Raw genomic sequence first — 12598 nt, forward strand, 5'->3', positions numbered from 1 at the left:
ATCAAATGCTATATGCTTAGGCTCGTCAATGTTGTGACTTCAATACAAGTATCTGTGTGGGAGGGCGAGCATGTTCATTTGGACCAGTGACCAAAGTTCCAGCGCTTAAAAGAACTCTTTGCACCAGACAGGAATGTTACAGTGCGCCAAGTCAGGAGCCGCACACAAACACATTGGGTCAACTTGCACCACTACCTCTTATGCCGCACACAAACACATTGGGTCAATTTGCACCACTACCTCTTATGCCGCACACAAACACATTGGGTCAACTTGCACCACCACCTCTATGCCACACACACAACAACAACTAATATAAAGTGTATATTTAAACACAGGGCATGTGACCTTCTGTGTGACTCTTTAACGATGTTCTGATGAGTATTTGTCCTGGCGAATGCGAGGCGAGCTGGCAAACTCCTGGCGCGAGGTCAGCATTACACAGAGGTATTCTGGAACAACGGTGGCTTTTAAACACGTTGAAGTGTTTGACATGAGATGTGACGTTGTACTTGTAAATGGTTATGTGTTGTTTTAGTAGCCTTCTGAGAAATGGCTCTAGGTATTGTCTAGCGCTCGCCAACAGGCCGCCAAGTGACGACTGCATTGAAAAATAGAAGTTTAATGGGTTACATTTTGGCTAAAGTCAATGCGGATGTTATTGCATCTGTGACGGATGACACGAACAGCTCTCGGTCAAAAGCAATGTCAGAGAGTTCGGGAAACAATAACAGTAGAATAGATACTTTGTAACCAGTTTCAAATTGTTTCATCTAACCATTCGTTACCACGGATACAATGTATCGCCGCTTGACTCCGTTGAAAAATAAAGTTTCTTCACTGGAGAATGTTGCGAATTGTTTCCCTTAAAGCGACAGAGTACTTGTACAGTGTGTCTGGTTGGGTAGCTGACTACTTGAGGGTGTACTGTCTCTTTAAGAAAAACGGGCATCCTCTCTGTAGATTAGAGAAACCGGTGACTTTTTCAGTTTTGACGTTTGCAAAAACAACCTGCAGAAAATAAATTGTCGAGCGGCGACCTTTGAGTCTGGCTAGTTAGAGCCCGAGGAGGCAGTTCCTCAGCCCGGGGTGGCAATTGGCTGCGCGTGCACTCACTGCAACTCCCCTCTTGTCTCTCTCTCGATCCATTTCCTATCACGCGTTCTGTAAAATTGCCTACACACACGCACGATGTGGTTTGCGTGTGTATGCGTGCACCGGAACCCAAAGTCCGTCGGTGGCGTCGGCAAATTTGAAGATTAACGAGGTTATCCTCCATTCGACCCGCAGAGAGAGAGAGAGAGAGGACCAGAAAACACAGACTGCTGTGCCGACCTGCTTGCGTGTCGAGGCGGAAAGGGAGCTTGGCTCTGGCCAGCTGCGTTTGTTGGACTGGATCGAATTGGACTCAGCGAAGAGCAGTAGGACTATATAAAGACAGGAGGGGAAATATGAGCGATAAACGGATGTCGCGGTGGTATTTTGGGGGGCTCGCCTCCTGTGGGGCTGCCTGCTGCACCCATCCTCTGGACCTCATCAAAGTAAGTGCTGGAGAGAGAACCCAAAATAACCCCCTAGCAGGATTATAGCCGACCTACGGAGGCTGCAGGCCCGCTGGTCAGCCAGCTGTTTACCTGGGAGACGAGGGACAACAACTGCCCTAATTTAATTTTATGTTATAAAAGACTAAACGGGCGACTGGGATCCATCCAAATGGAACACAGCGCCCTGCTGATGATTGGCGAAAATAGGACAGAAAATGAAAGTTGTAGAATAATTTTCTCTCTCTCTCTCTTCTAGCCTAGTGACTGAGTGACTGAGTGTGTGTCGTCTGTGTCCCGCGGAGTGTCTGTGTCGGCCTCGTTAAGCGCGATCTCTCCAGTTCACTGACCGGCTAACCGCGCCGTTACGGTGCAAAGTAAACAGGGTTGGGCCTAGTCGAACTGTAGCGTTATAGCCGTCTCATATTACGGATAACTTACAGTAGTAGTAGCCACATGCTCTACTGTTGTCATTGAGCATGTTCACACCAGGGTCATCTTGAAGTCAGGAATAGCACACACAGAATGACATATCCTAACTCTACAGTAGGCCTGTGTGCGGTATAGCGTGTGTAGGCTTAATTAACACGCGTGATGAACACTGCAGGTCCCAGCGGAACTGTACTGGCCTGTTAATGCATCCAGCATAGTTTCTGGAACCGTCCTGGAAAGTGAGTGAAAATACCAGAGCCAGCACAGTGCGGTGGTGGTCCTATGGTGCAACAGGATGACCGATGCATACAAGTAGGTCAGTGTGTAGTATAATTATATAGACGTGGTATGAAATTACAGCACTAACTAGCAGTCTTAAAGCAGCTGGGGCTTCCTGTGTGTAGCGTCTCTGTGTTTGAGCGTACTAAGAGGTCTGGGCCTTTATGGCACAGGTGGTAGCCTGTAACTGCAGGGTTGCTGGTTCAAACCCTGCTCCAGATGCTTTCCCTTCGATCACTGTATCTGTATTGGTAGTGGGAGGAGCTAGTGTTGGACAGAGGGCAGTGGGAGGAGCTAGTGTTGGACAGAGGGCAGTGGGAGGAGCTAGTGTTGGACAGAGGGCAGTGGGAGGAGCTAGTGTTGGACAGAGGGCAGTGGGAGGAGCTAGTGTTGGACAGAGGGCAGTGGGAGGAGCTAGTGTTGGACAGAGGGTAGTGGGTGGAGCTAGTGTTGGACAGAGGGTAGTGGGAGGAGCTAGTGTTGGACAGAGGTGTGTGTGTTTGGAGTTGATAGTGTAGCCTAGACAGCCTGTCTCAACTCGCCTACTTAGAAAAGTCTAATGGTGTATAATTACTTTGTTGGAGAGTCCCACACACACACCCATACACAAACACACACACACAAACACCCATACACAAACACACATGTCATGGAGAATGTACAGTCCAGGGTCATCTACTGTTGTCATGGAGAATGTACAGGCCAGGGTCATCTACTGTTGTTATGGAGCATGTACAGGCCAGGGTCATCTACTGTTGTCATGGAGAATGTACAGGCCAGGGTCATCTACTGTTGTCATGGAAAATGTACAGGCCAGGGTCATCTACTGTTGTCATGGAGAATGTACAGGCCAGGGTCATCTACTGTTGTCATGGAGAATGTACAGGCCAGGGTCATCTACTGTTGTCATGGAGAATGTACAGGCCAGGGTCATCTACTGTTGTCATGGAGAATGTACAGGCCAGGGTCATCTACTGTTGTCATGGAGAATGTACAGGCCAGGGTCATCTACTGTTGTCATGGAGAATGTACAGGCCAGGGTCATCTACTGTTGTCATGGAGAATGTACAGGCCAGGGTCATCTACTGTTGTCATGGAGAATGTACAGGCCAGGGTCATCTACTGTTGTCATGGAGAATGTACAGGCCAGGGTCATCTACTGTTGTCATGGAGAATGTACAGGCCAGGGTCATCTACTGTTGTCATGGAGAATGTACAGGCCAGGGTCATCTACTGTTGTCATGGAGAATGTACAGGCCAGGGTCATCTACTGTTGTCATGGAGAATGTACAGGCCAGGGTCATCTACTGTTGTCAAGGAGAATGCACAGGCCAGGGTCATCTACTGTTGTCATGGAGAATGTACAGGCCAGGGTCATCTACTGTTGTTATGGAGCATGTACAGGCCAGGGTCATCTACTGTTGTCATGGAGAATGTACAGGCCAGGGTCATCTTCTGTTGTCATGGAGAATGTACAGGCCAGGGTCATCTACTGTTGTCATGGAGAATGTACAGGCCAGGGTCATCTACTGTTGTCATGGAGAATGTACAGGCCAGGGTCATCTACTGTTGTCATGGAGAATGTACAGGCCAGGGTCATCTACTGTTGTCATGGAGAATGTACAGGCCAGGGTCATCTACTGTTGTCATGGAGAATGTACAGGCCAGGGTCATCTACTGTTGTCAATGGAGAATGCACAGGCCAGGGTCATCTACTGTTGTCATGGAGAATGTACAGGCCAGGGTCATCTACTGTTGTTATGGAGCATGTACAGGCCAGGGTCATCTACTGTTGTCATGGAGAATGTACAGGCCAGGGTCATCTTCTGTTGTCATGGAGAATGTACAGGCCAGGGTCATCTACTGTTGTCATGGAGAATGTACAGGCCAGGGTCATCTACTGTTGTCATGGAGAATGTACAGGCCAGGGTCATCTACTGTTGTCATGGAGAATGTACAGGCCAGGGTCATCTGGATGTCTAGAATAGATCCACCCATCCTGGTCTATCCTGTAGGCTGGTGCAGAGAGAGAGAGATGCATAATCCTCAGGGAGATCCCAAGAGTTGACAAACCTGCCAGAACAGGACAAACAAGATGTGTATGAAGCATTGGTCCTCTGAAGCTCGCCATGCCCAGAGCCATCTGTTCAGAGAGTTGGGTCAGGCTTTAGAACAGACACCATGTTAGTTGCCTTCATTCTCAAACTGTTGGTGATGTCACAATAGGAGAGAGCCTCTGACAATTCCCTATGAAATAACCCGCTGGAAACTAGCAAAATATAGCAGTGCATTTTACAGATGTTTTTTATTGATTAGCATTCTACATAATGTGTATCCAAGTGTTGTTATCAACAAATCTCATATCTGGTTTCACTGGACATCTTCATAGTTATAAAACCTATCAGAAATACACAGCACAACGTGAAAGTGGAAATTATCACTTATCAACGGCTTTGGAGTTCAGACAGAAATTGACCACCTTTGACACAAACCGACAACCTACGACCACGCCCCGTTCAAAGACACAAATGTTTTGTCTTGCCCTCCCTCTGAATGGCACACATAAAACAATCTGTCTCAATTTCCTTAAGGCTTACAAATCCTAACATGTTTCCTCCCCTTCATCTACACTGATTGAAGTCGATTTAACAAGTGGTATCTCTTCTTCTGAAGCGAGCCATGCCTAGCCTCGTGTCTTCTCCTGAAGCTAGCCATGCCTAGCCTTGTCTCTTCTTCTGAAGCTAGCCATGCCTAGCCTCGTCTCTTCTTCTGAAGCTAGCCATGCCTAGCCTCGTCTCTTCTCCTGAAGCTAGCCATGCCTAGCCTCGTCTCTTCTCCTGAAGCTAGCCATGCCTAGCCTAGCCTCGTCTCTTCTCCTGAAGCTAGCCATGCCTAGCCTAGCCTCGTCTCTTCTCCTGAAGCTAGCCATGCCTAGCCTAGCCTCGTCTCCTGAAGCTAGCCATGCCTAGCCTAGCTTCTCCTCTTCTCCTGAAGCTAGCCATGCCTAGCCTAGCTTCTCCTCTTCTCCTGAAGCTAGCCATGCCTAGCCTAGCCTCTCCTCTTCTCCTGAAGCTAGCCATGCCTAGCCTAGCCTCGTCTCTTCTCCTGAAGCTAGCCATGCCTAGCCTAGCCTCGTCTCTTCTCCTGAAGCTAGCCATGCCTAGCCTTGTCTCTTCTCCTGAAGCTAGCCATGCCTAGCCTAGCTTCTCCTCTTCTCCTGAAGCTAGCCATGCCTAGCCTAGCCTCTCCTCTTCTCCTGAAGCTAGCCATGCCTAGCCTAGCCTCGTCTCTTCTCCTGAAGCTAGCCATGCCTAGCCTAGCCTCGTCTCTTCTCCTGAAGCTAGCCATGCCTAGCCTAGCCTCGTCTCTTCTCCTGAAGCTAGCCATGCCTAGCCTAGCCTTGTCTCTTCTCCTGAAGCTAGCCATGCCTAGCCTCGTCTCTTCTCCTGAAGCTAGCCATGCCTAGCCTAGCCTCGTCTCTTCTCCTGAAGCTAGCCATGCCTAGCCTAGCCTCGTCTCTTCTCCTGAAGCTAGCCATGCCTAGCCTAGCCTCGTCTCTTCTCCTGAAGCTAGCCATGCCTAGCCTAGCCTCGTCTCTTCTCCTGAAGCTAGCCATGCCTAGCCTTGTCTCTTCTCCTGAAGCTAGCCATGCCTAGCCTTGTCTCTTCTCCTGAAGCTAGCCATGCCTAGCCTAGCCTTGTCTCTTCTCCTGAAGCTAGCCATGCCTCTCCTCTCTGACCGAGTTCCAACAACACACTGTTGTTACTACGCCTGTTTAGTCTGGCATGAAGTCAGTTGCCCTAGTAACACCCTGAGGGGAGAATCAGTATCTCACGTGTGTGTGTGTGTGTGTGTGTGTGTGTGTGTGTGTGTGTGTGTGTGTGTGTGTGTGTGTGTGTGTGTGTGTGTGTGTGTGTGTGTGTGTGTGTAACTTGAAACAACCTCTAAGTTATGGCATTGTCTTCCTATCAGTATTAGAATCTATTGAGTCATGACTGTAACAATGGAACAGTGTGTTGGTGATGTGACTCAGGACTAGCTGGAGGTTAGAGGTTAAAATGCTGACTTTTTCTTTTTGGGAAAAGGCCCCAGCTCTGCATTTTTGACTTTCAGTGTCATTAGAGGAGATACTTACTATATTCTGACTATCTTCTCTAGTCATCAGAGAAGATAGTCAGCAAACTCACTCACTTATTTGTTAGTTATTTAATACATTAGTTATTTTGTTTGTTCATTCCTTCGGTCATTCATGCACTTTTGTTTTATTAGTTGGTTCAGTCATTCGTTCACTCATTGCACTGTGACTGGAGAGACTGAGTATCAGCCAGGTCCTGTAGCAACCAGCTATCTGTGTCTGTATTCGGGGTGTGAATTATTATCTACGCACACCGGGGTGGGGGGGGGAGTTTGTGTTCCATAGTTGTAGGCCTCGGCGGCCTTTGAGCTCAAAGAGTTCTGATAAGCCGGTGGGAGCGAGAGACGTGATTGGTCGGCTGGAGGCCACACTTGGAGCAGAGCCCAGTCGATAAAAAGCCCTCTGAGAAGGACAATTCATTACATTGTCAGAAAGAGACATAAGGAAGAAGGGAGAGAGTTCAAAGGAAGTCAGAATTACCTTCAGAAAACCTGTTCCCTGTACACACACGAGAATGTCAGTAATTGTGACATTCCAACTACTGCTACCACGACAACTGTCACAACCCCATATCTACAGCTATCTCCACTAACTCACTACGACTACTACATTATACTATTATCTCACTACTACTACATTATACTACTATCTCCACTGACTCACTACTACTACATGTACTACTATCTCCCTACTACTACATTATACTACTATCTCCACTGACTCAATACTACTACATTATACTACTATCTCACAACTACTACATTATACTACTATCTCCACTGACTCACTACTACTACATTATACTACTATCTCCACTGACTCACTACTACTACATTATACTACTATCTCCACTGACTCACAACTACTACTACATTATACTACTATCTCCACTGACTCACAACTACTACATTATACTACTATCTCCACTGACTCACTACTACTACATTATACTACTATCTCCACTGACTCACTACTACTACCTTATACTACTATCTCCACTGACTCACTACTACTACATTATACTACTATCTCCACTGACTCAATACTACTACATTATACTACAATCTCCACTGACTCAAAACTACTACATTATACTACTATCTCTATAGACAGTAACTACTACATGGTACTACTATCTCTATAGGCAGTAACTACTACATGGTACTACTATCTCTATAGGCAGTAACTACTACATGGTACTGCTACATGGTACTACTATCTCTATAGGCAGTAACTACTACATGGTACTACTATCTCTATAGACAGTAACTACTACATGGTACTACTATCTCTATAGACAGTAACTACTACATGGTACTACTACATGGTACTACTATCTCTATAGGCAGTAACTACTACATGGTACTACTACATGGTACTACTATCTCTATAGACAGTAACTACTCCATGGTACTACTACATGGTACTACTATCTCTATAGGCAGTAACTACTACATGGTACTACTATGTCTATAGGCAGTAACTACTCCATGGTACTACTATCTCTATAGGCAGTAACTACTACATGGTACTACTATCTCTATAGACAGTAACTACTCCATGGTACTACTATCTCTATAGACAGTAACTACTACATGGTACTATTATCTCTATAGGCAGTAACTACTACATGGTACTACTATCTCTATAGGCAGTAACTACTACATGGTACTACTACATGGTACTACTATCTCTATAGACAGTAACTACTACATGGTACTACTATCTCTATAGACAGTAACTACTACATGGTACTACTACATGGTACTACTATCTCTATAGGCAGTAACTACTACATGGTACTACTATCTCTATAGACAGTAACTACTACATGGTACTACTATCTCTATAGGCAGTAACTACTACATGGTACTACTATCTCTATAGGCAGTAACTACTACATGGTACTACTATCTCTATAGACAGTAACTACTACATGGTACTACTATCTCTATAGGCAGTAACTACTACATGGTACTACTATCTCTATAGGCAGTAACTACTACATGGTACTACTATCTCTATAGACAGTAACTACTCCATGGTACTACTATCTCTATAGGCAGTAACTACTACATGGTACTACTATCTCTATAGACAGTAACTACTACATGGTACTACTATCTCTATAGACAGTAACTACTACATGGTACTACTATCTCTATAGGCAGTAAACTATAATAGGCCTCAAGGACAGCGTGTGTGTGTGTGTGTGTGTGTGTGTGTGTGTGTGTGTGTGTGTGTGTGTGTGTGTGCACGGCGGTGTGTGTAGATTTATCTCTACCATAAGTCACAGTGACAGGCCCGTTCCTGTCATCGTGTACCACCTCACAGATCACCAAAGTTACAGCCAGGTCAGCTGAGCTATAAACACTGAGACAGCAGCGTAAAGACAGAAACACGCTGTCTGTCTGTCACGCTAGTGTGTGTCTCTGTCTGTCTGTCTGAGCGAGAGAGACAGTTCCACAGTCACTAAAAAATATCCACACTGATGACTGACTGTGATAATGGTAATGATGATGAAGATACAGTATATTGATTGCATTTGTAATGATGATGATGATGATGAGGAAATAGTGATTGTGTGTGTGTGTGTGTGTGTGTGTGTGTGTGTGTGTGTGTGCGCTTAGGTCCACCTGCAGACCCAGCAGAAGGGGAAGATGGGGATGGTGAGCATGGCCATGCAGGTAGTGAAGAACGATGGAGCTCTGGCTCTGTACAACGGACTCAGCGCATCACTCTGCAGACAGGTAGGAGGATGGAGAGGGTGTGTGGTAGAGAGGGGGGAGAGGGAGAGGGGTGTGGTAGAGGGGAGGGGGAGAAGGAGAGGGTGTGTGGTAGAGAGGGGGGAGAGGGAGAGGGGTGTGGTAGAAGGGGAGGGGGAGAGGGAGAGGGGTGTGGTAGAGGGGGAGAAGGAGAGGGTGTGTGGTAGGGGGGATGGGGAGAAGGAGAGGGTGTGTGGTAGAGGGGGATGGGGAGAAGGAGAGGGTGTGTAGTGGGGGGGATGAAGGAGAAGGTGTGTAGTAGAGGGGGGGTGGGGAGAAGGAGAGGGTAGAGGGGGTGTGGGGAGAGGGGGGATGGGGAGGGGGGATGGGGAGAAGGAGAGGGTGTGTGGTAGAGGGGGGATGGGGAGAAGGAGAGGGTGTGTGGTAGGGGGGGGGATGAATGAGAAGGTGTGTAGTAGAGGGGGGGATGAGAGAGAAGGAGAGGGTGTGTGGTAGAGGAATGGGGGATGAGGGAGAAGGAGAGGGTGTGTGGTAGAGGGGGGGATGAGGGAGAAGGAGAGGGTGTGTGGTAGAGGGGGGTTGGGGAGAAGGAGAGGGTGTGTTAGATGAGGGGAGGGGGGAGAAGGAGAGGGTGTGTGGTACAGGGGGGTTGGGGAGAAGGAGAGGGTGTGTTAGATGAGGGGAGGGGGGAGAAGGAGAGGGTGTGTTAGATGAGGGGAGGGGGGAGAAGGAGAGGGTGTGTTAGATGAGGGGAGGGGGGAGAAGGAGAGGGTGTGTTAGATGAGGGGAGGGGGGAGAAGGAGAGGGTGTTTGTTAGAGAGAGAATGAGTGTAATCCTGTAATGATAGTTCCATCTGTTCCAGAGATAGGTATATAGAACCTGAGTGTTCCAGGCAGAAGGATTGGTATTCTATTCCAGAGATAGGTATATAGAACCTGAGTGTTCCAGGCAGAAGGATTGGTATTCTATTCCAGAGATAGGTATATAGAACCTGAGTGTTCCAGGCAGAAGGATCAGTATTCTATTCCAGAGATAGGTATATAGAACCTGAGTGTTCCAGGCAGAAGGATTGGTATTCTATTCCAGAGATAGGTATATAGAACCTGAGTGTTCCAGGCAGAAGGATCAGTATTCTATTCCAGAGATAGGTATATAGAACCTGAGTGTTCCAGGGAGAAGGAGTATTCTAGAGAGAGGGGGTATATAGAACCTGAGTGTTCCAGGCAGAAGGAGGGGTATTCTATTCCAGAGATAGGTATATAGGAGTGTTCCAGGCAGAAGGATCAGTATTCTATTCCAGAGATAGGTATATAGAAGGAGTGTTCCAGGCAGAAGGATCAGTATTCTATTCCAGAGATAGGTATAAGAACCTGAGTGTTCCAGGCAGAAGGAGAGGTATTCTATTCCAGAGATAGGGATATAGAACCTGAGTGTTCCAGGCAGAAGGATCAGTATTCTATTCCAGAGATAGGTATATAGAACCTGAGTGTTCCAGGCAGAAGGATAGTATTCTGTTCCAGAGATAGGTATATAGAACCTGAGTGTTCCAGGCAGAAGGATCAGTATTCTATTCCAGAGATAGGTATATGGAACCTGAGTGTTCCAGGCAGAAGGATCGGTATTCTATTCCAGAGATAGGTATATAGAACCTGAGTGTTCCAGGCAGAAGGATCAGTATTCTATTCCAGAGATAGGTATATAGAACCTGAGTGTTCCAGGCAGAAGGATCAGTATTCTATTCCAGAGATAGGTATATAGAACCTGAGTGTTCCAGGCAGAAGGATCAGTATTCTATTCCAGAGATAGGTATATAGAACCTGAGTGTTCCAGGCAGAAGGATCAGTATTCTATTCCAGAGATAGGTATATAGAACCTGAGTGTTCCAGGCAGAAGGATCAGTATTCTATTCCAGAGATAGGTATATAGAACCTGAGTGTTCCAGGCAGAAGGATCAGTATTCTATTCCAGAGATAGGTATATAGAACCTGAGTGTTCCAGGCAGAAGGATCAGTATTCTATTCCAGAGATAGGTATATAGAACCTGAGTGTTCCAGGCAGAAGGATCGGTATTCTATTCCAGAGATGGGTATGTGGAACACACTAAGAGTATTATCATAAATACATGTTTTATCCATACACATTAAGAGGTAATGTTTGTGTTGAAAATGGTCTGATAATCTGTGCTCTGCTTTTGACCAATGAGCCCTGGTTACGAGTAGTGGCCTATATAGGGGGCAGGGGGCCATTTTGGATGCACACAATTTTATTTGACCTTTTTATTTAACTCGGCAAGTCAGTTAAGAACAAATTCTTATTTACAATGACGGCCTATGAACAGTGGGTTAACTGCCTTGTTCATGGGCAGAACAACAGATTTTTACCTTGTCAGCTCGGGGATTCGATCTTGCAACCTTTCGGTCACTAGTCCAACACTCTAACCACTAGGCGACCTACCGCCTCAATGCCTCACCTGGATCCAGTTTGTTTCATTGGCCAAGTGGAAGTTAGAAACCCCTCTGGCAGCATTGCATCAGAGGAAATTCTGTATATGAAGATAGACCAGTCGTAAGAATGTCAGTCGGTTACCACGGTAACACACCGTGAGGAAACTGGTGTAGGGTGAAGTTGGCCATAGACACTGATCTTTGGTCTGTTTAGCATTTTCCCCACTAATGGTTAAGGTTGGGATTGAGGGAGGGACAGCTGATCCTAGATCTGTACCTAAGGAAAACTGGTTGGGGTGTTGAAACGTCCTGTTAACGCCTCTATTGACATCTCTCTGGAGAGGAGCTGTTTCCTGTTTGTGACAGTGTCAGTTAGTGGTGGATTGAAGCTATGACACAACTAGAATGTCAGTAGGAAAGCTTCACATCGCTCTTTTTTCAATTTGTTGTACTTTTTTTCTCTCCTCTGCCCTCTACTATCCTCCCTCCCTCCCTCCCTCCCTCCCTCCCTCCCTCCCTCCCTCCCTCCCTCCCTCCCTCCCTCCCTCCCTCCCTCCCTCCCTCTAGATGTCCTATTCTCTAACTAGGTTTGCTATCTATGAGACAGTCAGAGACATGTTGAGCAGCAGTAACCAGGGGCCCATGCCTTTCTACCAGAAGGTGCTGTTGGGGGCCTTCGGAGGTAGGGACACACACACACACACACACACACACACACACACACAGGCTTGCTCAACCATGCATGTATGCTGAACACATGCTGTCACAGTCTGAGGGTAATGCTCACACACACAGTCTGAGGGTAATGCTCACACACGCAGCATGAGGGTAATGCTCACACACACAGTCTGAGGGTAATGCTCACACACACAGTCTGAGGGTAATGCTCACACACACAGTCTGAGGGTAATGCTCACACACAGTCCGAGGGTAATGCTCACACACACAGCCTGAGGGTAATGCTCACACACACAGTCTGAGGGTAATGCTCACACACACAGTCTGAGGGTAATGCTCACACACACAGCCTGAGGGTAATG

General features: G+C 46.9%; 1 protein-coding gene across 2 annotated transcripts in view; it reads left to right on the plus strand.

Annotated features, from left to right (window-relative positions):
* Positions 1-992: 992 nt before the first annotated feature.
* slc25a10b (solute carrier family 25 member 10b) overlaps positions 993-12598 on the plus strand; it is a 26349-nt gene continuing 14743 nt past the window's right edge. For both annotated transcript variants that reach the window (XR_010455467.1, XM_064964576.1), the window contains exons 1-3: positions 993-1541; positions 9018-9137; positions 12126-12240. Coding sequence is in view for 1 of the 2 variants with exons in the window: in XM_064964576.1 (XP_064820648.1) it covers positions 1452-1541; positions 9018-9137; positions 12126-12240 (325 nt within the window). In the remaining variant the exon portion in view is untranslated. The remainder of the gene's footprint in view (positions 1542-9017; positions 9138-12125; positions 12241-12598) is intronic.

The sequence above is a fragment of the Oncorhynchus masou genome, unplaced genomic scaffold (assembly GCF_036934945.1).
Source record: "Oncorhynchus masou masou isolate Uvic2021 unplaced genomic scaffold, UVic_Omas_1.1 unplaced_scaffold_828, whole genome shotgun sequence".
Taxonomy (NCBI): Eukaryota; Metazoa; Chordata; class Actinopteri; order Salmoniformes; family Salmonidae; genus Oncorhynchus; species Oncorhynchus masou.